Source organism: Strongylocentrotus purpuratus, unplaced genomic scaffold (genome assembly GCF_000002235.5).
Source record: "Strongylocentrotus purpuratus isolate Spur 01 unplaced genomic scaffold, Spur_5.0 spur5_scaffold_15, whole genome shotgun sequence".
NCBI lineage: Eukaryota > Metazoa > Echinodermata > Echinoidea > Camarodonta > Strongylocentrotidae > Strongylocentrotus > Strongylocentrotus purpuratus.
In genome coordinates, this window is record NW_022145600.1 from 25,681,387 (window position 1) to 25,708,991 (window position 27,605).

Here is a 27,605-nt window from a genome sequence, read left to right on the forward strand (position 1 = left end):
AAAGGCCTTTTGCCCCACCCCCATCCGCAACTTGTTGGCAGGAAAATTGCAATTTTTTTTTTTGCCGATTGGGGCACTGTAAGGCCTGTTGTTGGTCTGTTTGGTGTGACTGAATTATAAGTGTAAGTGTACTGAGTTTATCCAAAGAGTATCGGAGCATGGTCATTGGGATAGGAAGATAGGAGCAGGGTGGCTCTAAGATTGTAAAGGAATAAATCACCTAATACTTTCACTAAGGGAAGTGGTAGGGCATGTTGAAACTCCCAAATCATGGTAAAACAATTGCATGAAAGACATGCTCATTTTTGCCTGTTTTCTTGAAAATGTACTAAATAGGGCCATATACTAAGCCTTATCAAAATCAAGAATAGAATTGAGGTTGATTGAAATTATATATTGTCTACTGATAGCTTTTAAAATTATGAGAGTCATACTTTTCTGACTCTCTCTAAAAAAATTGCTTTTTTCAGCTGATTTGAAAGTTCTTGGGTGAATGCGGTCACAGTGTACAAGGAATACATTTATATGGCAATATTCATAGTGTTATGTGTACATTATTCATACATTATAGATATATCGTATAAAATTGTTGGTCCGGTAAAGTTTCATCTAGTTAATTTTTTTTTTCTTAGCAGCTGGTGGCAATTTGTAGCAATGAAAACATTTACTCGACTTTTATCGTATTGATGCTGCACTTAATATCAACATTTCTCTTTTGGGCTCACATGAAGAGAAGGTATGATCCGATTTGTACATTACAGTGTGGGTTTTGTGGTTGCTTTTTCTTTTTCTCTTTTTTTTTTATTTGGGGGGGGGGGCAGAGTTGCCCCCCCCCCCCCCCCCCCCCTTTAACCTGGAATACATGTATGGAGATATTCGACTGTCTCGCTATAAACAAGTCAACAATTCATGCTAGAAATTCACTGAAATCAATTACATTTTAATGGCATTGAAAAACCCTGTATCAGGGTTTGCAACATTTATTTGGATCATTGATAAGAAATTATATTCCTATTAAAAAAAAGGGAAATTTATATACAAAAAAAAAAGAATCAGTGATTTAAAGCAATGTAATTATTTCATCAATTTTAGTTTTAAAAGTATGTTTAGTAGAGATTGTATTAAGTAAACTCTTCATCTGAAATAGAAATTAGATAATTACTGAAAGGTTAATGATACCTTAAATTATTTAAAAGTTCAACAGTGTTATGGCACAATGCATTTTTTTATATAGAGGTAAAAAATTAAACGTTTTATTTGCCTTTTACTTTATTTCTCCTGCTATTTATTTACATTTTTTCCATAGTGATATGTGTGCTCTTAACTTACTCATTAGAAAAAAACCTAAGTTTTCACGAATCGAATTTAGGCCAGCATTTTAGAAATACATAGGCTGAAAGGATTGAAGAAGTTTTAAAGTAGAAATATGGATATTACTCTGAAGGCTTTCAACAGGGATGCCATTTGTGTTGCTATTACTTTCTAACATATCTGTATTCATGGATATACAGAGTACCATATATAGAGCACTTCAAATTTGCTTGGATACAGGGGGCAGACTTATTAGAATCTTTATTTTTGGCTGCTTTGTTTTTAGAATTATGTTCTATGCTAAATCTTTGAATCTGCACATCAATTTTGCTTCTTACACAAATTAAGATATATTTTTTGGTAAAAATACATGTGTATTAATTTAGTATTCAGTATATTTCACTATAATTCCATTGTACTTTACATGTTCTTGCTTGTACATGAATTCATGTCAATAATAAATTTTATGTGATTGGCTAAAATTGTCCATGTTGCAAGTTTTCCCTCTTTGTGAAGTGGTGGGTGTGAAAAACAACTTGTATCAATTTTTTCATACAGGATTTGCATAAATTGTGTTAATGATAAATGTCCATTTGCCGAGAGTCAAAGGGGCAATCCAATCCTTGTAATAAGTTCATTGGTATGGCAGCAGAAAATTAAAAGAATAAGAATGTTGAAAGTTTGAAATAAGCCAAACCAATAATAAGAGAGTCATGAATGTTTGAAATATGAGATAACTAAATCCTTAGGAATCTCAAATTGGCAATTTGATCAGCGGATTATGACATTGTCACTGGACAACTCTCCTGTTTGTGTTTTTCAAAAATATCATTAATTTCTCCTTTGCTCCCAAGTTCTTTCTTCCTCGGGCGCTTTTCTAAACTTTTGCTTGTTATTACAGCTCCTCTATTAGTAAAGACACTGCTGAATCATACATTTTAACATTTGACATTTTATTCATTTGTATGCTGAAACAAATGGGAAAGTAGTACGGTACTTTGTCGCACTGACCTTACCAATTTAGCCAATACATTTCGTGATTTTAAATTAGATTAGGGCCTAGCAGAAAATAAGCAAACATTAACCTTTACAAGCAATAATTGAAGAAAAAGAAAGGTTATGGGAAAATTAAAGAGACCATACGGTTTTCAATGTCACAAAATGAATATTCAGATTGGATTCCGAAGGACATATGAAAGTCAATTCTGACTCGGTGAATCCAATATTTTGAAATGAAGATATCTTTATAACATAAAGTCCATAATTAAACGATTTCTTTTTCTCTATATAGGAAGAGTTCACATTGTAATTGTTTGTATACAGTATTAACAACGTCTAAACTATATTCTGCTAGCTAATATTGATCTATGTGGGTTACTCAAATAACATTTCAATTGTTTTCAGGGGGGTCCGGAGGGGGGTGCACCAGACGTGTGCAACATGCATTACGGTGGTGGGAGCACGTGCCCCAACCCCTATCTCTATCTCCCGCGATGTCCTTGTAGTAATTTCTTCGTCATACGGTAATGGAATTTGCGTGACATAACGGCCTTATATAATTATCTTCCTCTCATTATCATGCATAAATCGTAACGCAAAGTCAATGCAATTTTTGTTCACTACCGTCACTTCGTGAAAACAGCGACGAATATTATCAATCAATCTTTCGACTATGAAATGCTCTTTCTCTCTCTCTCTCTCTCTCTCTCTCTCTCTCTCTCTCTCTCTCTCTCTCTCTCTCACACTCTCTCTCCCTCTCTCTCTCTCTCTCTCTCTCTCTCTCTCTCACTCCCTCACTCATCTCTCTTTCTCTCTTCTCTCTGTATCTAAAGTTACACCATACCTGATGCACAGTTCTCCCTTCTCCTCTGCCTTTGCCTAACTCCCTCTCTCTATAATATACTAACTGTAGCAGTTATTACCACCTTCGTCGTTCTATCTACAATCTTCTCCTGTCTTACGCTTCTTATTTCCTCCCTACCCTTTATTGATTTCTGAGTATACCAAACAAAATTCCTGGCCTGTAAACTACTTAATTGCTTAATTGCTTAATTGTTTCTTTTTTAATTGATCTGAGAAAAGGAAAGGTGCAAAATGGAAATGCGTCTATATTTCAGGGGCGGCGATTTCTTTTCATTACCGGGGGGGGGGGGACTAAATGCGAGGGATGTGAGAGCATAGTGAACGAGAGGGGCGAAGGTGATGGAAGTAACTACCCCCTCACAGGTTTTTTTTTAATAATTTGTTTATTAATAAATTGCATTCTTTAGCAAACTATATAGTATAAAAACAAGCAATATACGTTTTCTCTCTTCACTTTTACTTCGCTGGTAATTGGTGTGCAGTCCGAAGGGTTGTAAATATTTAGTAGTTAAATTTTAGTACCTTTTTTTAATAATATTTACTTGAATATTTACATTTTGAAGGATATTATGCGAGGGAACGTAACGACCGAGCGATAAGATGTTTGCATTTTTATTAGTCTAAACGCTGTTCTCTTGGGCCCTCCAGAGCCTAAAAGTGTGTTGCAGTCTTTAGTCACTATTTGCTATACATTTCTTTGTGTGCACTTTTTTCAAATTTTCCGGGGGACGATCCCCTTCTAAACAAATTAAGGGGAAACGTGTCCTTCCCCCCTTCCCCTTAGATCGCCGCCCCTGGCATCTATCGAAAATGATAGTGCAGAATTGTTACTTTGGGCTTTTTTTTCTATACCCCTGGCATTTTTAACTCTGGCCTTTTAACCTCTGACAGTTTTATACCAAACCATTACGACGCGTATTTATCACTGACAAGGTCTTTCTTTCTTTGGGGCAAAAAATAAGGACATCTCCTCGCCTCCTCAGCCTACTTAAAAATGAAACATAACCCATTTGAGACAAATAAAAAATGCAAAAACATGTATTTTTTCCCTTTAATACCAGAATTTTATTTAGAAGAAATACAACGCAGTGTATTAAATTGAGCTTATAAGTTACAAATAATTTAACCAAAAGCATTTTCGAGAAAGGGTCGAATATTTAGAGCAACTGACAAACCTCTTTGAATAAAATTGATTCATTTAATATCAAAGATTGAAAAGGGATATAACTTAGCATTCACACCACGTTAACAGATGTAACTTTATGATAAGCTTGAGTTCTGGCAATGCTAGAAAATACATTCTCACAGAATCCAACAAAACTTACACAGAATGTTCAAGATTACAAATTAATGACATATGCCAAACGATTTTGGAAGAAAATGTATAGGGGCTGAGTAGTGAGCGTAGAAAGATAAGGAAATCAGGCCCGGCACCATGTGCTCAAAGTGAATGGGTAACATTGTTGAAGGTTGATGAAAAAATTGCTTAATTTTTGTATAAAATGTTACTTACTATATTCCTTCTACTGTACTAAACCTCTGACATGCAAAAAATCCTGAACAAACTCTCAAACCACGAAGATATATATGGTTTTCTTTGAAGGAGTCGATGTATGACACCCCTGTAACAGTGATTAACAGTAAATTCTCCCAACCATTTTTGAATTTTTCCCTGTTATGGCCCATTTTTAATATATTTATACCGGCCTCTCCCGCAAAGAAAGGTCCCCCCCCCCCACCCGCACCCGGAAAAGTGGTAAAAATTTACCCTTCTATACCGCCTCATGCGCTGCGCATATTGCCGCTCCCGGCCCACGGCAAGTATATCCTTTGTGACTCAATTTAGTTAACACAATTAGGGCTGTGACAGAAGAATTCTCATTTTAAAAGAAGTATTAGCACACTAAAATTAAATTGAATTAATGAAAAAAACCTATATGGTAGGGATAATAATATACAGATATTGACTGGAAGGGGTGTAATATAACATTCTTTGGACCGCTGAAGGGAGTTTTATTTTCCCAAGTGGTTATATTTTCCCAAAGCGCGCAGCGCTGAGGGAAAATATTGGCAACTGCCTTCAGGTCCGAGGAATGTTATATACCCCCTGCCAGTCAAAAATTGACCCTCGGTATTGGTGTTATTGTTGACATACAGTCCTCAAGAAGAGGGCGACATGCAATGAATAAAAATATATTCATTTCGACAGCTGCTGACCGGCCAGGAAAATATAACAATTACGGTCCTCGCAATAACACGTGACGAGCTCTGGACCAATCACATCTTGGAATTTGTCTAAGGTATCTAATATTAAATATTGTCTTTCAACGATGAATAAAAACTATAATTCAAGATTTAGATAATGGTAAAAAAAAGACAGATAGGATCAAATTAAAACAAATAATGGTTACACAGACATGAACAATAAAGATTAAGGAAGAATAGAATGCAGTGTGCAATGCATTAACATTTAAAATATTACCAACCCAGACTTCAAAATAAAAATAAAAAGAAGGCCTCTATATATCTTAAATGAAGTAAATCACAACCAGCAGATTTTACACGAAAAAAATGAACCTGCCGCGGTACGTGTGGCGGTTTAGCGCATTACCCCGAAATAATGATGGGTAGAACCGTAGAAGTAAAACTCAAAGTTGCAATCAGGTACTTTGGACGTGTTGTAGTTGGGTATAGTTCAGTCCAATCTCGTTGTCATGTCAGCCTTGCCAAGCCATTAGTTCACTAAACAAAGAGGATAATTGTGAGAAGATAAATAAAACGCATCGAAACACCCACCACTTATCACAACAATAATGTTTAAAGGCAAAGTTATCATCGGTGGTAAGTTTTATCACTTTTATGAAACCGAGCCCAGGTGTAAATGGGCACCTGTATTTCTCTTTCTTGTTTCAAATAGAATCCCCCACTCTCTTTCTTCCTCTATTCAGTATCTAATATCTCCTTTTATGTTGCTTGCAGTCTACTTTTCTTTCCAGAAACACACCGTTCATTTTCTTTGACCTAGTCCTGTTTATTATAGTGCAATATGTTTACACTGAGAGCAGCGAGGTAATTGGATGCAATGCTAATGCATTTACCAGTCTTTTATAGGCTTTTGTTTTACAATTTTATCAATGTAATCTATTTCACGTACATTTTACTTTCTATTGTACATGTTTTCTTATTGCTGCAATTTGTATAAATTCGGTATTTTACTTGCACTGTAGAAACATGTATAATTCAGTTTGTGACTACCAGTCATCGTTAAAGGGGTAGTCCAACCTGATATTGTATTTTAATTGAAGCAGAAAAATGAAAGAGTCAGGTCAGTGAAAGTTTGAGCAAAAACTGACTAAAAATAGTACAGTTATTAATTGCTGCAGGTGCGATCAATCAAATACAGATTGGTAACTCTGTGACGCATCTTGCGAGGTCCTTTTCAATTCGCCCTGTTTGTAGTAGGTCAATGGTTCTACTAAAAAACTTCCAAAAAAAATTATTTTCCCCTCAGAAAATGTTCAATTATACAATTATCCTAAATATCTTTTTTTTTAAAGGAGTTTGTATACAACCCCGATATGGCACTTAATATACTGTCATCAATAACTAAGAAAATTAAATTAAAGTTTATGAAATTTTCTGTACAGATAGAATTGGAGAGGAGCTCGCAGGATACGTCAGTGTTGCCAATTTTTGTTCCACTGATGACAACTTCAAAAATTCATAACTTTTATCATTTGAATCGGAGATCAAATTTTCACTGATTTATTTCTCTCATTTTTCTGCTTTTATCAATACCAGAGTTGACTTCCCTTTTTAATAAACCTTGATTGAATTGAATTTGTAATAAAGTTAATTGAATTATACTTACAGGTGCAGAGATTATCCTCGCAACTATATGTATTTCCTCCCCTGGCAGGACACATAGAACAGGGTGTACCTGATTGGTATGGGCGACCTGACAACATGTTAGGTCTGGAAGATAGTAAAATAACGATTTAATATCAAGACCTTCGAGGAATCAACTCAAGGACAAGTTTAATTCAAATAATTCCATCATTCTTCACTACTTTTAATTAAAACTTGTTCAGCTGTGGTTGAAATATATATTGATAAAATGCATTGTACTTTTTTCATGGGGGTGGGGTTTTTCGTTCAGCTTCGTTTACGGTTCTCAATTTACAGAATTGTGCAGTCAAACACCAACAAAAATTTTTTTTTTAAATTGCACATCTTGAAATATGTTTACTTTACATTCAGTATTTGATTTACTTTCTGATGGGTTAATGTTAAGTTATAATTCTTACAATATCTCCCGTCTCTCCAATATATATTTTCCACAACATAATAGAGAAAGATAAATATGATATGATTATGACTATGAGTGTAACAATACATAATATGCTAATTCCGTTTCCAAGCAATGTGCCATTTCAAAGCAGTCATGTACTCATGTTTGTGCGTGTGCGTGTGTGTGCGTGTGCGTGTGTGTGCGTGTGCGTGTGTGTATGTGTGCGTGTGCGTGCGTGTGTGTGTGTGTGTGTGTGTGTGTTATTGTGATAGTGTGTGTGTGTGTGTATAAATATCCCGGGCAAAATAGGAACAATGACCATGCGAGGATGACAACGAATCAAATTACCCGGGTCCGTAGTTACAGACGAGGTGTGTCTTTGACCCACATTGAGCCTTGCCACATCCAACGAAAGAGGTTGCAGCCCAAATCAGCTGTATAAACCAAAATGAAGAAAAAATGGTGATGACAATAAAACAAGTTCAACAATAACAACAACAACAACGACTACAACTACTACTACTAGTAATAATAATAACAATAACAATGATATAAAAATGATGCTAATTTATGACATAATAAATACGATGATAATAATAATAATTATAAAATAAACAACGTTAAGCAAAATAATAAAATTAATAATCCTAATAGATTAATAAAAAATTATATATATAAACATATAAACATACATACTCTTCATTTCCAGAAGAAAGAAAAAAATGCAACATTGTTACTGAAAATAATTTTGGAAACTCAATTAAATAATACTATCAAACGATCAAAATCCTCTCCAAATTTAACCATTTTTAATCAAATTTGTCAGTTTTGTTAGCAAGAATACTAACCTGCCTCTCATTTATGTAACTATTCCTGATATGTCGTTGTATTGTCTGGAAGGTCCGTATAGATTTGTATATTCGAATAAATATAATTGTTGTCTAGTTCAAATTATTACATAATAAATAATTTCGTTTCTCAATGAAACCAAACAAAACATGTATTAACGACAGTTTTATTCTACAACGTGTTACAATGTATAACCAGTCAATCAAACGACTCCAAATCGATTTGGTCACGTTACATGAGTAAAAAAGTGCACCATATCTTCCTCTTCTCTTCCACAAAGGGAACAGTTCTAATTTAGAATTATTTAAATTTTCACAAAATCTTTATTCAAATATAGTATCCTATTTAAAAGTCTGTACTGAAGTACCGAACTGTTGTATGCATTATACAGCGAAACATAACACTGAAATAATATTTCATATATTTATTATACTTTGAAATACTATCTGCATGCCATCTATTACATGATATTCAAATGATCGTCCTTTTCTTTTAGCATGACTTGATATATATGTCTACATCCTTTTTTTTTAATCTTCCAACAAGCATGAAATATCTTCAAGGCATAAAGGTCCATATACTTTCATATTACAACTTTCCAATTGGGTCTTGTATTTGCATTGAATTATTTGACAAAGTGCGTAATAATGAAGAAAATGTATTTAATAATTTGTTATTATCATGTTCTGTATGTATACTATCATTATCATGTTATTATTATCAATAAGTTATACTTTTACAGGTATGGTGTGGTATATTTTATTTATTCACGGTTAAAAACAAAAATACAATTGTGCCCGCATTCAGCAAAAGCTGTTTTTCAGCGAGGCTGAACATAATTAGAATAGAATATAAAACAATGAAAAAAATTTACAAACAAATATGCAAGTTATAATAAGTAAACATATTTACAGAAATTTAAGTACAAAATAGAATCATAGTGACAAAGTTATAATAAGTGAACATATTTACAGAAATTTAAGTAAAAAATAGAATCATAGTGACAAAGTAAGGGGGAGAAAAAAAAAAATACCATCGAGACGAAAGAAGAGAGCAAATATCTTGAATTTTACTAATCTCAATGTTGTAAGATTTAAAACATTCATAATTCTGATATCGTTTGGTAGGGTATTAAAAAAAAATGATGCATGGTATAATGGACTATGTTGAAGAAAATTTGTGCGGTCTTGGAAGGGGATTTGTGAATTTGCATAACGAAAATATAGCCTATATTCGTATTAAGTTGGATCGATGACGATAAGACAGGTGGACCAAGATTATGTAACAACTTAAATATAGTAACTAAAGCCTGTTTGACCCAGTATTCTTTTAGCATGTCAATTTCAAGGGTTTTATGAAGAATTTCAAGGTGATATCTACTATTAACTCCAAGTACAGATCTCAAACACCTATTTTGTAGAGTTTGCAGTTGTTTTAACCGAGTTTCTGTACCGTTCATCCAAATCGTGCTGCAATAAGCGAAATGAGGCTGAATAAAGGTTTTGTACAGTATTAATGCTATTTTTTCATCTGTGACAGAAACGACTCAAATTTGACTTTGAACCAGTTAACATGACCTGACAGTTGTCAACGTTAAGCAACAATTCATTATTTTAAAGCCATGTCGTAGCTGATTTCAAATCACCATTGATTACTTTCTCTAATATATCTTTGGGTCTTTTGATGCAAAAATACATGCAAGTGTCATCCGCATACAGAGAAAGGGAACATTTGTTGATTGATTTATATAAATCATTCAGAGTGATAATAAACATCAATTGCCAAAGGATACTTCCTTGGGGCACTCCGCTTGTTACTTTTCTGATCTGTGACATGCTACCGTCTACCAAAGTGCATTGTTCCCTATCATGGAAATAATCCTGAAACCAACATATTGAATTTTGATCAAAACCATTGTAGCTTTTTAAGCAAAATCTCAAACGATACAAAATCGAACGCTTTTTATAAGTCGAGCAATACAATACCTACTACATACCCATTGTCTAATTTTGTTTACAAACATCTTCTGTGAGAGATAAGAGTGCAGTCAAAGTCGAATGTTTCGGGCGGAAGCCGTGTTGATTATGACATAATAGTTCATTCTTTGAAAGGTAATCATACACTTGATTAAACACAAGTTTTCCAGCACTTTAATAATACAGGTAAGACCGATATTGGCCTATAGTTGCGTGGATTAGCTCTATCACCATCTCTGTGAATAGGCGTCACCCGGGCCCTTTTCCAGGCACCAGGAATTGTCCCCTTTCTTAATGACGCATTGATGATTTGAGTTAGCGGTTTAACAATTCTATTGTTCTTCATTATTCTATAGAATCTTTAACTAAACTTGCTGGTATTTGATTGAGGCCAGTGGCCTTATTCCTTGCAATATCATGAATACATTTCAATACATCATTATCTGTTATCTCTTTAAACTTAAATGTTGAGCTTACTTGAGTCATATACTGATCCATATTACCACCAAATATTTTGGTTCTCTTCCCTTTAGATGGTAAATCTACAAAATGATCATTCAAACATGATGCAATATATTTTGAACCTGTTATTTCTTTATTGTCAATAATTATCTTTTGAAAACCGCTATCATTGACATTTTTAGGTATGATACGTCTCAATGATTTCCACATTGCATTTAATTTACCTGCATTATTCGAAATGTTTTCTTCACTTAAAGCTTCAGAGTTTTCGTTTGACTTGACATAGGGCTTTTTTTATAAATCACAATTGAGATCCCAAAAGATATTAAATTCTTTAGAGGATGACTCTAAGAGTTGTAACAAAGTTTCACATTTCTCAAAGTGTGCATTATGGGAATTTGGTGGTCTGTACCAATGACCTATTAAGAAGGGTTTTTGCTTTGGTAAGCAGATCTCCAAGCACATTAGTTCCAAACCATCAACAAAGAATTCATTTTTTATACTGAATGGTACGGTGTCTTTAATATAAGTTATAATTCCACCACTATTTTTATTTCTATCTAATCTCACAATTTTATAACCTGATATGAATATTTCAGGGTTAGAAATAAAACCATCTAATCGAGTTTCACATAAGAAAAAATATGCATGTTAGATGTGGTTAAAATATTACGAATCTCTTCAAAATTCTTCATCAGAGAGCTGACATTTAAATGGCAAATATTAATTTTAGGGGGGTTACACACACAAAATACCAAAGGGGGGTTTAACCCCCCCCCCCCCCCCCCCCCCTGCGTACGCGCCTGGTTACATGCATCCGCATTTCGAGAACAAATATCAGGTTCATCGACGTATCGAGGGAGTTCTTTAAGACTACAAAAATTACACATCCAATTGGCATCAGAGTTAAACGTATCAGTAGATGCATGTGTACATCTCAGATGAGCTCATTTGTTACAATGTACACATAATGAGGCATTATGATATTCTTTCACTTCTTTCCGGCAACCTAAACATGGAAATTCAACGTGAGTCAGATTAATTTGTCCAGGCATGATATATAATTAGCTATCGAAATATAACAGAGTGGAAAAGGAGTTCTGACAAGTTTTCAATGTCTTGTGTAGTTCTGATCCTGGTCTTTTTAGTCCCTTGTACTTAGAGCGAAGATGTTTCCATCCTGAGTCCAACATGACTTAGACTTCTTGATGCTAACAAGTTCCCAAAAGAGGCTAGCTCGCTTTGTAGTGAGATCCTCCTTTAGCCATATTTTCGGTCCATCAACATTCTTCAGTCTCGTCCTGGCTCTTTACACATAATTACGGATATTATATCTGCTAAATTTTACTATGATCGGTTTCGGTTTGTTCCTCCTCGTAGTACTCGCGTACGGTGGCGAAGTCGATGACTCGCGTCCCTCATCAGCAGCGTGGCTCGGACGTGGAGAGATGCGCTGACCAGGGGCGTCGCCAAAGGGCAAAGGGGGGTGTGGGGGTGCGACACCCCCCCCCCCCCCCCCACCTGTCAGGATATTGTCGGTAAAAATGCGCTGCCGTCGGGAAAAAGAGAAAAGGGGGAGGGGGGAAAAAGGAAAAGAAAAGAAAGAAAGGAAAAGAAAGGAAAGAAAGGAAAGAAAAGAGAAGAAAGAAAGAGAAAAAGAAAAAGAGGGAGGAGAGGAAAGAAAGGAAAGAAAGGAAAAGAAAGAAAAGAAAGAAGGAAAAAAAGAAGTAAAAAGAGTGAAAGGGAAACAAAAGAAACGGGGGATGAAAGAGAGGAGAGAGAGTCTGAGAGAGGAGGAGTGGGAGTAAAAGAGAGAAGGGGGTTGATGGATGGAGTCGTCTCGTCGAGGGAGCAAGAAAAACACGGTTAAATATGTTGCTGTGTCGGGTCAGCTGTGTCGGTATTCTTGCTCGATCCTCGTGTACTATATCAATGCAGAAGTTTGAAGTCGGTGGGATGTATATTGTCGGTCGGCCGACAAGTTTTTTTCCCTACGAACTGTTACTTCTTATCCTCTGTGACGACTTCGAGAGTGACTACAACTACAATACTTGTATTTTTTCGAAGTTTCAATTGCCTCTAATATCAGCTAAAGAAATCAGAGCTTTAAAATTTTCGGGGAAAACTAAATTCAAACAAGGTTTAAGAGTCAACAACGATACGACGAATCGTCTTCCTTTCTTTATATTTTGATGAAACGCCCAAAAATTCCGCGCTTCGCGCTGAAGGGGAAACTTCATTTAGACGAGTCGAGAACGTTACGACGAATCCTGTTCTTTCTCTAATAATTTAAGGAAACGTCAAGGCTTACGCGCTTCGCGCGAGATGGGGAAACTGAATTCAGACAAAAATAATAGCGCTTATTTATAGTCAAAACGGTACAACGAATCGTGTTCTTTCTCTAATAATATGAGGAAACGTCAAAGCTTTCGCGCGAGAGGGGGAAACTGAATTCGGATGAATAGGGCTTATTAAGAGTCGAAAACGGTACGACCAATCGTCTTCTTTCTCTAATAATTTAATGAAACGTCAAATGAAACGCTTCGCGCGGTAGGGGAAGCTTCATTCAGATAAGGATTAAGAGTCGAGAACAGTACACCGAATCATCTGCTTTTTCTCATAATTTAATGAAACGTCAAAGCTTCCGCGCTTCGCGCGGGAGGGGGAGAAACTGAATTCAGACAAGGATTAAGAGACGAGAACAGTACACCAAATCGTCTGCTTTTTCTCATAATTTAGTGAAACGTCAAAGCTTCCGCGTTTCGGTACAACGAATCGTGTTCTTTCTCTAATAATTTAAGGAAACGTCAAGGCTTCCGCGCTTCGCGCGAGAGGTGGATACTGAATTAAGACAAAATTAATAGGGCTTATTTAGAGTCGAAAACGGTACAACGAATCGTGTTCTTTCTCTAATAATTAAAGGAAACGTCAAAGCTTCCGCGCTTCGCGCGAGAGGGGGAAACTGAATTCAGACAAAATTAATAGGGCTTATTTAGAGTCAAAACGGTACAACGAATCGTGTTCTTTCTCTAATAATATGAGGAAACGTCAAAGCTTTCGCGTGAGAGGGGGGAACTTAATTCGGATGAATAGGGCTTATTAAGAGTCGAAAACGGTACGACCAATAGTCTTCTTTCTCTAATAATTTAATGAAACGTCAAAACTTCCGCGCTTCGCGCGGGAGGGGGAAGCTTCATTCAGATAAGGATTAAGAGTCGAGAACAGTACACCGAATCGTCTGCTTTTTCTCATAATTTAATGAAACGTCAAAGCTTCCGCGTTTCGCGCGGGAGGGGGAGAAACTGAATTTAGACAAGGATTATAAGTCGAGAACAGTACACCGAATCGTCTGCTTTTTCTCATAATTTAGTGAAACGTCAAAGCTTCCGCGTTTCGGTACAACGAATCGTGTTCTTTCTCTAATAATTTAAGGAAACGTCAAGGCTTCCGCGCTTCGCGCGAGAGGTGGATACTGAATTAAGACAAAATTAATAGGGCTTATTTAGAGTCGAAAACGGTACAACGAATCGTGTTCTTTCTCTAATATATGAGGAAACGTCAAAGCTTTCGCGTGAGAGGGGGGAACTTAATTTGGATGAATAGGGCTTATTAAGAGTCGAAAACGGTACGACCAATAGTCTTCTTTCTCTAATAATTTAATGAAACGTCAAAACTTCCGCGCTTCGCGCGGGAGGGGGAATCTTCATTCAGATAAGGATTAAGAGTCGAGAACAGTACACCGAATCGTCTGCTTTTTCTCATAATTTAATGAAACGTCAAAGCTTCCATGCTTCGCGCGGGAGGGGGAGAAACTGAATTTAGACAAGGATTATAAGTCGAGAACAGTACACCGAATCGTCTGCTTTTTCTCATAATTTAATGAAACGTCAAAGCTTCCGCGCTTTGCGCGGGAGGGGGGGAACTGAATTCAGAAAAGGATAAACAGTCGAAAACGGTACAGCAAATCGTCTTCTTTTTTATAATAATTTAATGGAACGTCAAAGCTTTCGCGCTTGGCGCGGGAAGGGGGATTCATACAGCCAAGGATTACCAGTCGAAAACGGTACAATTAATCGTCTTCTTCTAATAATTTAAGAAAACGTCTAAGCTTCCGCGCTTCGCGCGGAGGCCAATCACCCATACCCCACTAATGAGCGCGCTTTTAAGTGATTCTCTTGCTCACTACCGCCCCTCCCTTAAATAAGATCCTAGCTCCGCGCCTGCATTAAAATATATAGCTATGATGCTGACTTAATTGAAGAAATGATTCGTATATTTATGTCGTCGAGGAAATGACCATTTTGCGCATATGCAATTACTATAGATAGATAGTCGGCCCCAGGTTTATAGGGTTGAATTTGTAGATATTGGACATTTAATTTTTTCGGTAATTGGTGGCTAGTTTTGTCGGTAATTGTTGGCCTCTACACCCCCCCCCCCCCCCCCCCCCCCCCCACTGAAAAAGGTCTAGCGACGCCCCTGGCGGTGACTGCTATCTATCCGGTTGAACTGTAAGACCGAGCTTCGTCTGTCTTCACTTCTGGTCCTTCAGGAATTCGCCGACAATTTCTCCTACTATATTGTTCTGCATCTTCTTTCTCATCCTGTAGCACTTTTGTTTCCTTCTTCATTTCAGCTATTTTCTTTTTCATGGTTCCTACTTCATCTGTGTATTTCTTCAAATCCAAACTGACAGCTTCATACACTTTCTCCACAACTTGCTCCTCCAATTTTGCAGCTATTACGTTGTATACATCGTTCGCTATACGTTTGATCGGGTTCATCGCTATTATATTCATTATACGTATATCTTATTCTGATTTTTTATATGATATTCATTTGTACATGATGTTATTCAGATATTTATCATCAATAAATGGCCTGTCGGAGGGTCCAAAAAAGAATAATCATCATCACCATCATCTTCGTCGTCGGGGTACGCTTTTTGTAAAAAGGACTCTACCAACAAACAATTAAATATTATTGTTCAAACCCATGGCAAATCTAATGTTTTGTGTGTTTCTTTGTAACTCAAGAATGAAAGGCGGACTGGTTGAATTAGGTCTTTTGTTGAATACTTTTAGATGTAAGCTGTAATGTGTCACATTTTCAAGAAACATACTTAAACATGACCAAACTTGGTAAGGATATCAATAATAAAGTTGTTAAAGGAATAGTTGAGTTTTGTTGCAGAGGGCGCTAAACAAAAAGAAATTGGTGAGATAATGAAAAACTGAGTGTCAAATTTGAAAGAATATACAATTCAAATGACAAAATCAAGATCAAAATCGGTTCTGAGAACTACTGAAATATCCATAAATATAACCATTTTTAATATTTGTGGTGCCCCACAAATTTTTGGTAATTTTAAACCAGCCGTTGAAAAACGAGACAGCGCCTTATACGTTTTATTCAAGCCAATGCCAATGTTTGCTTTTTGATGGCTTTTTCGTGTTGGTTATAATACGCACAGCCAGCCGGTCTGTGTATTGTTATTATTAATTAATTAATTAATTAACGGTCGCCGTATATTTCAGAAAGTGGAGCTGAATTGGTATGATCGTATTGGGGGGTCTTAAATAAATTACCTTCATAGCGATTTTAGATTCTAAAAGGACACTAGAAATGGCATAAAAATAAGAACAATAACCATGCAATTTTAAGACATTTGCGGTCTTAAACAAGAACTCAGCTATCCCTTTAATTGTATCAGGGGCGGATCTAGCTTTTTTCTAAGGGGAGGGGGGGGGTTGACCCAATGACGATGCTATTTTGAACCCCCGTACTTTGTGATATGTTCCTGGCATGTACTAATAACACAATGGACATCATAAAAGCAGTGCATGATAACGTTTTTTTTTAATCAAGTATTAAAGCCCCAATAATAGAACTTTTTCGATCTCAGCCGAGCGACATGTGGATGAGAAACAGTTGGGGGTCTGATCGTGAAACACGGGGTGAGCTTTTGCCAGGCTCATGGACACCGTCTTAACCAGCCATCCGCGAAAACCTCACCCGGGTAGGTTACCATAATAACCGCACCTTCCTCCTCGCGATCAGCTGGCGCGCGCTGTGTACATATTATATGACTTGTATACATTTTTTCACGGCCCTGACGTCAACTCTACCCGGGTAGAGTTCCGCGCGCGTCTTAACAGGCCGTTTATCAGGATGTCATCCGGGGGGGGGGGTTAAACCCCCTTTTTTGTATTTTTATGTGTGTAACCCCCCCCCCCCCCCCCCCAAAAAAAAAAAAAAAAAAAAAAAAAAATTGGATTGATTTTTTTTTTTTTTTTTAATTATTAAAAAAAAATTATTCACATGGCTAACCTAAAACAGGTGACCTTACCCCCCCCCCTCCCCTCCAACGGAGCAAAATGTCAAATTTTCAAATTCCGAGACCAAAAAAAAAAAAAGTGTCCTCTTGTGTGGGTCCGGACATTATGATGGCGTTTTTCTATGCACATCACATCTTCACTTGGCAGCCCAAAGGGGGAGTTAAACCCGCTAACCCCCCCCCCCCCCCCAACCCCGTAGATCCGCCACTGTTTATGTATTTTCAATAGCTAGTTTTAAGCTTTAAAACTTACCTGAATGTAATCGTTACAGGATCCGCCGGCAGCTAAACACATGTTGGTGTCGAGGTTATAATTAGCCTTCTGACTATTCCACGAATTCATCAAAGAAATGAGACTGCTGCCGAACCCTTTGGCGATGTTCTGGCCTACCACGTCCCATCTTTCTGTAGACGGGTTGTTGTAGCCGAAGGTGCATTGGTCAGCCCACGTCTGCGCCAACGTTGCAAGCTTGTTGCCCCATTGCTGTTACCAGAGAACGAGGCAATAATTGGATTGTTTGTTTTGTCATTTATTTCGGTTCATTGAAAGAAAATGGGTTGTAGAAACAGTCCAAAGACTGATACATACAAACATTATATAATTGCATTGAAAAGAATAAATTCACCAAAACTGACAAGGAACGAAAAAAGGGATAAGAAAGTAAGAAGAATTGTTCAACATATTGCACTTATCTTTAAAAAGATAATAAACTCTAGACATCGAAATTGTTACAGGTAATTTTTCCGTTTGGACGTGATAGAAGAACTTTAAAGTCATTATTACAACCATCCTGGTGAAACTATTTCATAATGATAATAATCATAAAAAATTCTCCTCGTTTACCCATCGTTACAAAATTCGATAATTTTCTGTACTGTTTACTTTTTTTTGCTTCCATTTATTGAAACGTTGATTATAACCTTCCATGACCTGGTATGAATACACGTATGAATAAAGAGTGGCCTACTTGGGATACTGAATAAACACTGTCTTCTATACAAACATTTCAAGGCTCTGACTCGCAGGCCCAGGTTTAAAACCAGCTGGTTGATCTTACTTTCACATTCTTACTGTCCGAACCTTGAGAGTCTTCTCATTCTATTGTATCCCAAGTTGGCCACTCTAAGTATTCAAATTTGCATTTCTTTTCTTATTTAAAATCTTTATATATCAATTTGAAATCCAACTACCACATAAGTCTGTGAATATTGATGTGCATCCCCTCTTTCTTTTCTCTTCTTTTTTCTGTCTTTTCCCCCTTTTTACCAATATTTTGTTCTTCCATATTTGTATTATTATGTATCCTTTGAGGGTAGTCATACTATCAAGCTTTGCTTATTTTGTCAACCCTCCTGTTTGATGTTCTCGATTAGTTACACCCAGCCTTACCTTATTCTACATATATTCTTTTGTCATGTGTAAATTTGCAATATTTGTTTGTTATATATTTGTAAAAATGCAAAAGAAAAAGAAAATCAAACAGAAATAAATAAATCAAATCAAATCAAATCAAATCAAAATATTTCTCATAATAAAGTAAGAACAGAAAATAGAAACGTAAAGAGACATACTGCAAAAAAAGAAAAGAGGGAGAGAAAAACAAAATCAGAAGAGTGCCATTTCATTTGCTCATATAGTTTACATTGAAACCTTTACAGGTAATTAAATAATTAGCATTGAATAATGATATTGGGTATGTAGGATCATAATTACGATGGTGGGTTCGCATATAGCGCTCATGTCTAGCACTGCTACTTTTGGTGCTCGAATATTATCAACTTGGTTTTAGCACATTAATGCATGGCACAAGATCGCAAGACAATCATCGTTGTACACGAGGCGTCATTTGCTTGACGCAAGACTGCGTCAACGACTGGCGCGGTCTCTGATACGTCATGTGAGAGTGATATCGTGCAAACTAAGCGAAACAGAAAAACGGTCTCCCCCAGGGTGGCGTCCTGGCGCCAACACTCTACAACATCTACACTGCTGACATACCTTCAACAAAGAACACTCGAAACTTCATCTATGCAGATGACACCTGCATCACAGCCCAGCATAGTACCTTCGAAGCTGTTGAACTCCATCTGAACACAGCGCTCGCAAACCTTTCGGAGTACGTACTACAGGGCAAATTACCTACGGGCAAACCCATCCAAGACTCAGGTGTGTGTTTTCCACTTGAAGAACAAGGAAGCAAAGAGAGAACTGAAGCTAAAGTGGAACAATGTGCAGCTTAACCACTGCGAGTATCCAGTGTATCTAGGTGTAAAACTTGACCGCACTTTATCGTTCAAGAAACACATCGAGAAGACAATAGGCAAAGTAGAGTCTCGAAATGCAATCATCGGGAAGTTGGCATCTTCACACTATGGCGCTGACCCCAAAACTGTACAAAGTGCAGCTGTTGCCCTCTGCATGTCATCCGCAGAATATGCTTGCCCAGTTTGGAGCAGATCAGCCCATGTGAAGAAGCTTGACACCACACTCAATAACACATATCGAAAGATAACAGGCTGCCTGAAACCAACAAAAGTTGAGGAGATATATATCACCTCGCTGGCATTGGATCTCCTAACCAAAGGCGCACTAACACCTGCCTAAAGGAACGAATGAAGCAGGCGACAGATGACAGACACATGATACACGGATACTTACAACCCCACAAACGACTTATATCCCGACACAGCTTCCTCGATTCTGTCCCACCACCTGAACAGAATCCTCCACCATCAGCCAAGCCCGTACTCATCAAAGGGCTTAACCTGAAGTGGCCGGAGTGGCAATGCCTAAATCGAATGCGGACGAGAATGGGGCGGTGTAAGGTCAATATGGCAAGATGGGGCTATGCCCATGAAGGAGATACTCTCTGCGACTGCGGAGAGACTCAGACGATGGACCACTTCTTGCAGTGCGGTGGAACGGGTTGCACAGATGAAGACCTGGCCCTTGTTAATGAAACGGCCATTGCAGCAATCGGGCGATGGAAGAACTTAATTTAATTTAATTTACTTTTAATTAAGGAACTTTACATATTAACTATCTTGATCTAAGGAGACACGAACGAACGAACTAAGCGTTACTGTTAATTTATGGGTGTATGCATTATTTGCCCTGACGGTTTGATTAGCGCAAGCAATGATGCAAAGCATTCCTCGTATGCGCAAATGGACGTACACACTTGATTCAAGCCGCCGAAATGGCGTTATCAACAAACTCATTTTGCTCACCTGTTGCATTATTACTTGCGCTAATTAATCAGCCTGTGAGCGCAATTAGCTTTAATATGCACCGTTGCCGTGGTCCAGTGGTTCATTCACTTGACTCTCAATTCAAGTGTTCAGGGTTCCGATACCAGCCCGGCAGCGTCTCATTTTTTCGTAGCCCGGCACTATATCGGGCAATGTTTTCTTTATTTTGCACGTATACACCATCTGTCGCACCACAATCAGTATACATTCAATGCATAATTATTTGAACCTCTTAAACCAAATAAGTTATCTTGCAGTGAAAATATTATTCTATTTCTGGTTCCAGTATATATCCAATGTGCCAACCTATCCCAAATAATTATGTTTAACATGCGTACAATGACATAGCAGATTGTTTCACTCTGTTCATTACAAAATGGACATTCTTTTCTTTGGACTATATTAAGTTTAAACAGTAAATCATTCGTAATTTTTAATATGCGTTGCAAAACCTTAAACTGAAACCATCGTAAGCCCACATCAATGATACAATTAAATCCAATTGAACAATATTTTCCCCAACTCTTGTCATTCAGGTCGAAAATGCATTTCCATTTAAGAAAACTTTTACATTCTGCTTTTCTTCTCTTTAATAAGATTGCATAGATATGTCATATGTCAACATCCTTAAATACGTAATATCTGGAAAAAGGGGTTGTGGCTCCCTGTAAAAAAAAGTACAATATCATTGCTAAACCCTTCTCTAACTGCATCGCATAATCAACGATAAAAAAGGAAAATTATTTTAATATTATACTTATCTTCCAGAGAGAAACAAAAATATCAATATTAAATTTTTGTCTCTAAAATATCTTTGTCAAAACGAACTCTTACACAATGTTTTACTATTTATTGGGCTATTGCCTATTTTAATGTAATCATTATTCCATAAGGTTTAGCAGGAAATGTACAGTAAGGGTTAATTTTAAATAATGCGGTTCGGGCAAGAAAAATTGCAAAAGAAAGAGGATATTGCGTTCTATTGAGCCACTTACCAATCTCTTAATTCAGGAAGTTTTTAATGATTGGCAATGTGTGTATATATCTATCATTTTGACCCCTTCCCCCCCCCCCCCACCTGCATAACTTTGTGACATTTGATTTCCACTTATTTTTATCAGGTTTTCTCTCCCCCCCCCCCCCCATAGAAATCTATAAAAGTGAGCATCTATATCTTTCAAAAGTTTTTCACCTGCGGATTAGGTACAGACATATTAACTTTTAAACCAGACATTGCATTATATTAATCTAAAATGTTTAACGTTCACAATAATAATAATAATAATAATAATAATAGCATTTATTAGTATCATTATTATTATTATTATTATTATTATTTTTATCGTTATCAATATTATCAATTTTAACAAATATTTCTTGGTGCCTCTCTCTGCAAATCTTGAAAATGTTTATGGTTAGGCATAATGTTGGTCCAGTGTTGAAGCTACGAATTCGGTTAGTGTTTAGGAAATTGACTTGGAGCAAGTTTCGCAAAAGAAAGTGGTGTCGCAAGATCAGTAAGTATCGTATATAACAAAACTTACCAGAGGTACCATATTTGCAGCAGGTGGATTTACATTACTACGGTACTTGTTATGTCGAGTCAGGATAGTTGATTTCTCCTCTGGGGTGAGTCCATAAGCCATCTCTCCAAAGGGGGCTGCCAACACAAGTACGAGGCTCATTGCGGGAATCATGATGATGTGGTATAGGTAGAGGTAGGCACAGCTCAGATATGAAACAGCTCTTGGAATACTGACGTTTATATTAGGGCTGGTGACCTACTCTCCGTCCCGGAGAAAGTGAATTTCACAGTCGAAATATTAATTGATAATATGCGTGACAGTGAGAGGAAGATTAATATACAAGGCCGTTATATCATGCAAATTCCAATTATTACCGTATGGCGAAGAAGTTACTACAAGGACATCACGAGAGAAAGAGAGAGATATAGGGCGGGGCACGTTCCCCCACCGCCGTTATGCCTGTTGCACACGTCTGGTGCACCCCTCTGAAAACACCAAACTTGAAATGTTATTTGAGTAACCCACATAGATAAATGTTAGCTAGCAGAATGTAGTTGAGACATTGTTAATACAAAAAACTGCAATCTGAACTCTTCCTAGAAAGAAAAAAAATCATTTGATTATGGACTTCATGTTACAAAAATATCTTCATTTCAAAATATTGGATTCACTGAGTCAGAATAGACTTTCATATGTCCTTTGGAATCCAATCTGAATATTCATTTTGTGACATTGAAAACCGTATGGTCTCTTTAATTTTCCCATAACCTTTCTTTTTCTTCAATTCAAGTTAATGTTTGCTTATTTTCTGCTAGGCCCTAATCTAATTTAAAATCACGAAATGTATTGGCTAAATATTCATTGTGTGACATTGAATACCGTATGGTCCCTTTAATTCTCCATAACCCTTTTTTTTCAATTCTTGCTCGAAAAAGGTTGATGTTTGCTTATTTTCAGATAGGGCCTAATCTAATTTAAAGTCTAGACAAGCAAAGAAAGAAAATAAATTCATTAATTTTAAAAAAATGTCCAAATGTCTTTCGGTATCGAAATCTCAATTCTCATTTCGTAATATAACAAGATGTGGGGGCTGCGTAAGTTCTCCCTTCAGTTCTGCTTTTTGCAAAAATCTCTCTCCATATACTAACAGTTATTACCACTTCCTCCTGTCGTCAGCTTCTCTTCTCATTTCATCCCCATCCTTTAATTCTATTGTAAACAAGTGGTCAGCCACGGTGAAGATACATATCACTGTCTCTTGTGAGCTCACTAATGATTGACAGGTGATGTCATTTAGGAATGAGATATGGAGCATTCTTTTAGGGTAGAGCTTAGTAGGTCTGAGAAAATTATTCTAAAAAATATTTAAAAATCTATGAAATATATTCAGATGTTTGAACATCAAAATATGAGTTGTATGCAGCCCTGCACATCAACAGTAATCAACTTATATTTGGATTTCATCCGACCTTTAAATCAATGGCTCTGGTAACGACACTTTTTCACTGACCTCTACGTCAGCTCACGGCGAGCGGTAGTTTTGTTATAACGATTTTACTCGCCGAGTTGTACAGGCATATAACAATTTCATGGAAAATTATCAGTGTTTGAAAGTGATCCATATTCAGGCGCGGATTCAGGGGCGGGGGCACGGCCGACCCGTCGCCCCCCCCCCCTTCTTTGGTAGCTAAAAAAAGAAACAAAAAGGAAAGGAAAAAATAATCTGGCTAGTATGTCATGAAAATGTCATCGACATTGTCATTTACCCTTGTCTTTTTTTTTTGAGATATGAAGCGAACAAAATGCATACAGAAAGAAAAGAAACCAATATACAGTCTGACGAAATCAATATGACAATAGGTGCTCTGCTACGCTACGCGGCAGATCACCTAGTTACAAATGTTAAACGACTGGTTGAGATGTTACACGCTGTTATTGATTTTTAAGAAAACAAAGTGTGTATTCATGTTCCATTCTCAAAGGGAAAAAATCCATCAAACACTGACCCGATAAGAATTGAAAATACTCAATTTGTAATAACCTTACATCTAACTCCGCACTTTCTCGTGTTAGAACTCTATTCAAATGTTACAGTTCTGAACAGGGGCGGCGATTTCTTTTCATGACCCGGGGGGGGGGGGGCGTAATGCGAGGGACGAGTGAGCAGTGGCGTAATGAGCAAAAACGTTTGGGGGGGAGGCAGAAAAAGAAATTCTGCATCACCACCACTCTTTCATGTTACATGCAAGCCACGCGGAATGTTTTTCAAAGTGTGTGTGTGGGGGGGGGGAGGGGGGGGGGTATTTACGATCAGGTAGAGCAAAGCAAGTGGAGCGTAAATTGATGTGGGGTCCACGGGGCTAAGCAGTAGCGAGGGAGCATAGTGAACGATTTTGAAGTTTTGTTTCGTTAAAAAATTACATTCCTTAGCAAAAAGTATAAAAACAAGCAATACACTTTTTTCACATTTCACTTTTTTACAATATGAGCACTATTTTTTTTTTTGCTCCCGCAAAATTTGAAAATTTGCACCCCCCAAAAAGCTAAAAATCACGTGTTTTAACTTTTTTCCCAGGGGGCCCGCCCCCCCCCCCCCCCCTGGATCCGCCACTGCATGTAATGCCTGCTGAAAGTTAATGGTCGGTAATTTTTTCCTTTCTTCTTTTTAATGTACGTACCTAGTAAGTTTTAGTTATTTCACTTTTTAATTTAATATTGAGTTTACCTTGATAGGGGCCTCATGTACAAGCAAAAGTTGCTTCTTAGAGGCCCTGACCTATTATTTATTCTGTATCTATATTTTGTGATTTGTTTTGTGATGCCGATTTAACGGAATCATCATTTAATTTAGAGGAATACGACCAATACTAATTTGTTCTGACTACGTAAACTTTGTCAGAGGCAATTATTTCCTTACTCTTTCACTCTTTCTGACCCTCTCTCTGACCCCCCCCCCCTCCTCCCTCCCCCCCCCCTCTCTCTCTCTCTCTCTCTCTCTCTCTGTCTCTCTCTGTCTCTCTGTCTCTCTCAATCTCAATTATCTATATCTCCTCAAGTTCACACAATACCTCCGGGCCCCTCTCTGCAACTTTCTCTTTCTTGCACTGTGCCCCTGTATTTGCGCTACACTGAAGACCAGCACAACTACCTACTGAATGGGGATCCCCCTTCCCTCCTCCCCCGCTCTCAGTGCAATCTATCTTCGAAAAGTCCATTCTTTTACATTTTGTGTGGGTAAATGATCCTCTTTTCAATTCATACTTTCAGAGATGGTTAATTATTAATTCCAGGAATAAATAACCATACTAAAAGCATTTTTTGACATTATTGACAATGTTACAAAGTACCTTTAAAAGCTGTCTCCACATTCATCCAGTGTTAATATTCGTGATCCATTTTTTACATTTTGTTAATGCATATATTATGAATGAATGGAGACATGGAGTAATATAATGTTAAACTTATTCATTTAAAATTGAAAGGAATCACATCGGTTATGATAATAATAATATAACAGTATTGTTCTTATATCGCACAATATACCTTTCAAAAGGATCTCAACGCGCTTAGGAAAGAGTTTTAAAAAAAGAAGACGGAGTTTAAAAAATAATAGAAAAACTGCAAAAAAATGATAATATTAAATAAATATGTTTTAAGAGCAGTTTTGAATTGTTGAACTTTCTTAGCTTGCCTTACATTTTGAGGGATACTATCCATACCTCATGGGCAGCATGATCAGGTGATATAAATAATGATCAGTGCTAGCATCAACGTCTTCATTACAGGGGTGGGCGGTGATCGGGAAACAAAATAGAACTGGAATGAATAATGCTCATCGATCCCATTCAAGTTAATTTGTACGCCCGTTGGCATGATTATGATTAGGGGGGGGGGGGGAGGAGGAGATGAGACAGCAAGGGGCGGATCCAGTCGTCGGCGCGAGGGGGGGGGGGTAATGAGCATTTTGGGGGGTGCTCAATGGAGGGGGGGCAGGATAGTGAGCACTATTTTATTTTTTTTTACTCAACACCCCCCTCCCCCTCCTTGAGCAAAACAAATATAAAATTGTGGATACCATCTTTCCTCTTTTTTTCCCCAGAGGTGGGGGCCATCTTTTTTTTAAATTCTTTTTTTGCCAGGGACGGGGGCCCGTGCCCCCATGCACCCACTCTTGATGAGCCATTGAAGACAGATGCCCTTTGGCTTCCTATCCCATTTTATTGATTTAAAAAAAAAAAAAAAACTTTAGTTCTTCCATAGACCTTGATATCTGATTTAATCTAATTGGTTACTGTCAAGTCGATGTCAGTTTAGGCCATTAAGAAAGAAAACAAAAAATCATGTGTAGCGTCCCCGCCCGCCTCTTTTTCGGGGGCCGCCTCCTTTTTAAAATATTTTTTTTACAAATTAAAAAACTTTGTAATGTAATTCACTTATATTTTGTCATAGTTTTATATAGGCCTATCATTTTACTGTCAAAATTGAAATCATAGCAAAGTAATTATTCGTAATTGAAGAGAGTCTTTATGTACGTCATTCCGATTATATGACAATTATCATTTGGAATTATAAGTAAAAATAAGAATATGTATAGGTTATGGTCAATTATTAATTTGAAATAGGTCTACATGCGCTATAGGCTAGGCCTACATTTTCTGAGATTGAATGACAGGGAAAATATCATAGTTATAGGACTATATAGTATAGTCTAGGCCTATATTTTTTTTAGGTAAGGAAAATAGTAAATATTGCATTCCTTTTCTCATCAATATCGCAGCTCCATATCGTAGCCTTCACTTGCGCTGCTGTATTAAATTGTCATAATAGGCTATATCGTCATCTTGCAGTGATGTTTAGCTTCCTCAAATGCCAACAAGTAATTGTCATGCAAATCACACGTTTATCAATAAAAATAAATCACGTGATTTCATGTGTCAATCTTTCTTTATTGCTCTCGATGCAAATCAAGCAGCAAAGAGTGTAATAAATTATGCAAATGAAGAATGACGTCACCGTCAAACAACAAGTGTGTATTCACGAAGACACAACTACCACTGTTTAAACAGCGCGATATCACTGCTAAAATTATGGATAAATACCGGTTGCAGGTGAGTTTTTGCTGAAATATTTTACCAAATCAAGTATTATATATAAGATATCAGTGTGGTGTAGTTGTTGGAAATTTTCATGACGTTTTTTATGTTTTGAGAGTGATTTTATATTGCTACCATTCAAAGACCGCGAGTGAAGTTTCGATTCGAAGTTTGACCCTTGGTGTAATATTTGAGGGGGAGTGTAATGTTACGATATGCGTGAATTTAGTGTGTGTGTGTGTCGCGCTGCTGCTGTGTGCATAAACTAAGATATAATTAGGCCTAAATTGCATTCCAAATACTTCGTTATTCTAATGATTTCCTCGCTTTGTTTTAATTTACAGTGGGTTGGGTCCAAGTGTGGGCAACATGGGCCTTACACTTTCTTCAAGGGCTTCAAATTTCTCAAAAACTCGAAGTGGAGAACGATTTCGCTTGGCGAATTCTTTTTCGTCAAGTGCTCGGAAAACGACCCTCTTTGCATAGCCGAACTGCAATTATTATGGGAAGACAAGGGCACGGAAGGAATTATGCTATCCAGTTTACGGCTCTACTTTCTCCCTGAACATACTCCAGACGGCAGACATCATTCTCACGGAGAAGTGAGTTATTATTTCTCCTCTCATGTTTTAAAAATAATTTTTC

The 27,605-nt window shown here is 37.1% G+C and overlaps 2 protein-coding genes across 2 annotated transcripts in view; one reads left to right on the top strand and one right to left on the bottom strand.

The window, feature by feature from the left end:
- Positions 1–5,663: 5,663 nt before the first annotated feature.
- LOC115924159 (peptidase inhibitor 16-like) lies at positions 5,664–22,038 on the bottom strand. Its single transcript, XM_030986008.1, has 5 exons — positions 21,886–22,038; positions 17,343–17,573; positions 7,814–7,899; positions 7,046–7,149; positions 5,664–5,916 (listed from the first exon to the last, which is right to left on the bottom strand). The coding sequence occupies exons 1-5, from the start codon at positions 22,036–22,038 to the stop codon at positions 5,909–5,911; spliced, it is 582 nt and encodes a 193-aa protein (XP_030841868.1). The 3' UTR covers positions 5,664–5,908.
- Positions 22,039–26,830: 4,792 nt separating this feature from the next.
- The window catches only part of LOC577835 (AT-rich interactive domain-containing protein 5B), a 38,407-nt gene continuing 37,632 nt past the window's right edge, over positions 26,831–27,605 (top strand). The window contains exons 1-2 of the mRNA XM_030985898.1: positions 26,831–26,975; positions 27,305–27,562. Coding sequence (XP_030841758.1) covers positions 26,871–26,975; positions 27,305–27,562 — 363 coding nt within the window. The 5' untranslated portion in view covers positions 26,831–26,870. The remainder of the gene's footprint in view (positions 26,976–27,304; positions 27,563–27,605) is intronic.

Coding starts and splice junctions, on each gene's coding strand:
- LOC115924159 (XM_030986008.1), bottom strand. CDS start 22,038: ATGATTCCCGCAATGAGCCTCGTACTTGTGTTGGCAGCCCCCTTTGGA. Junction 7,900..17,342: donor CCTGTAACGATTACATTCAG/GTAAGTTTTAAA, acceptor TGGTTTATACAG/CTGATTTGGGCTGCAACCTC. Junction 7,150..7,813: donor GTCTGTAACTACGGACCCGG/GTAATTTGATTC, acceptor ACTATCTTCCAG/ACCTAACATGTTGTCAGGTC.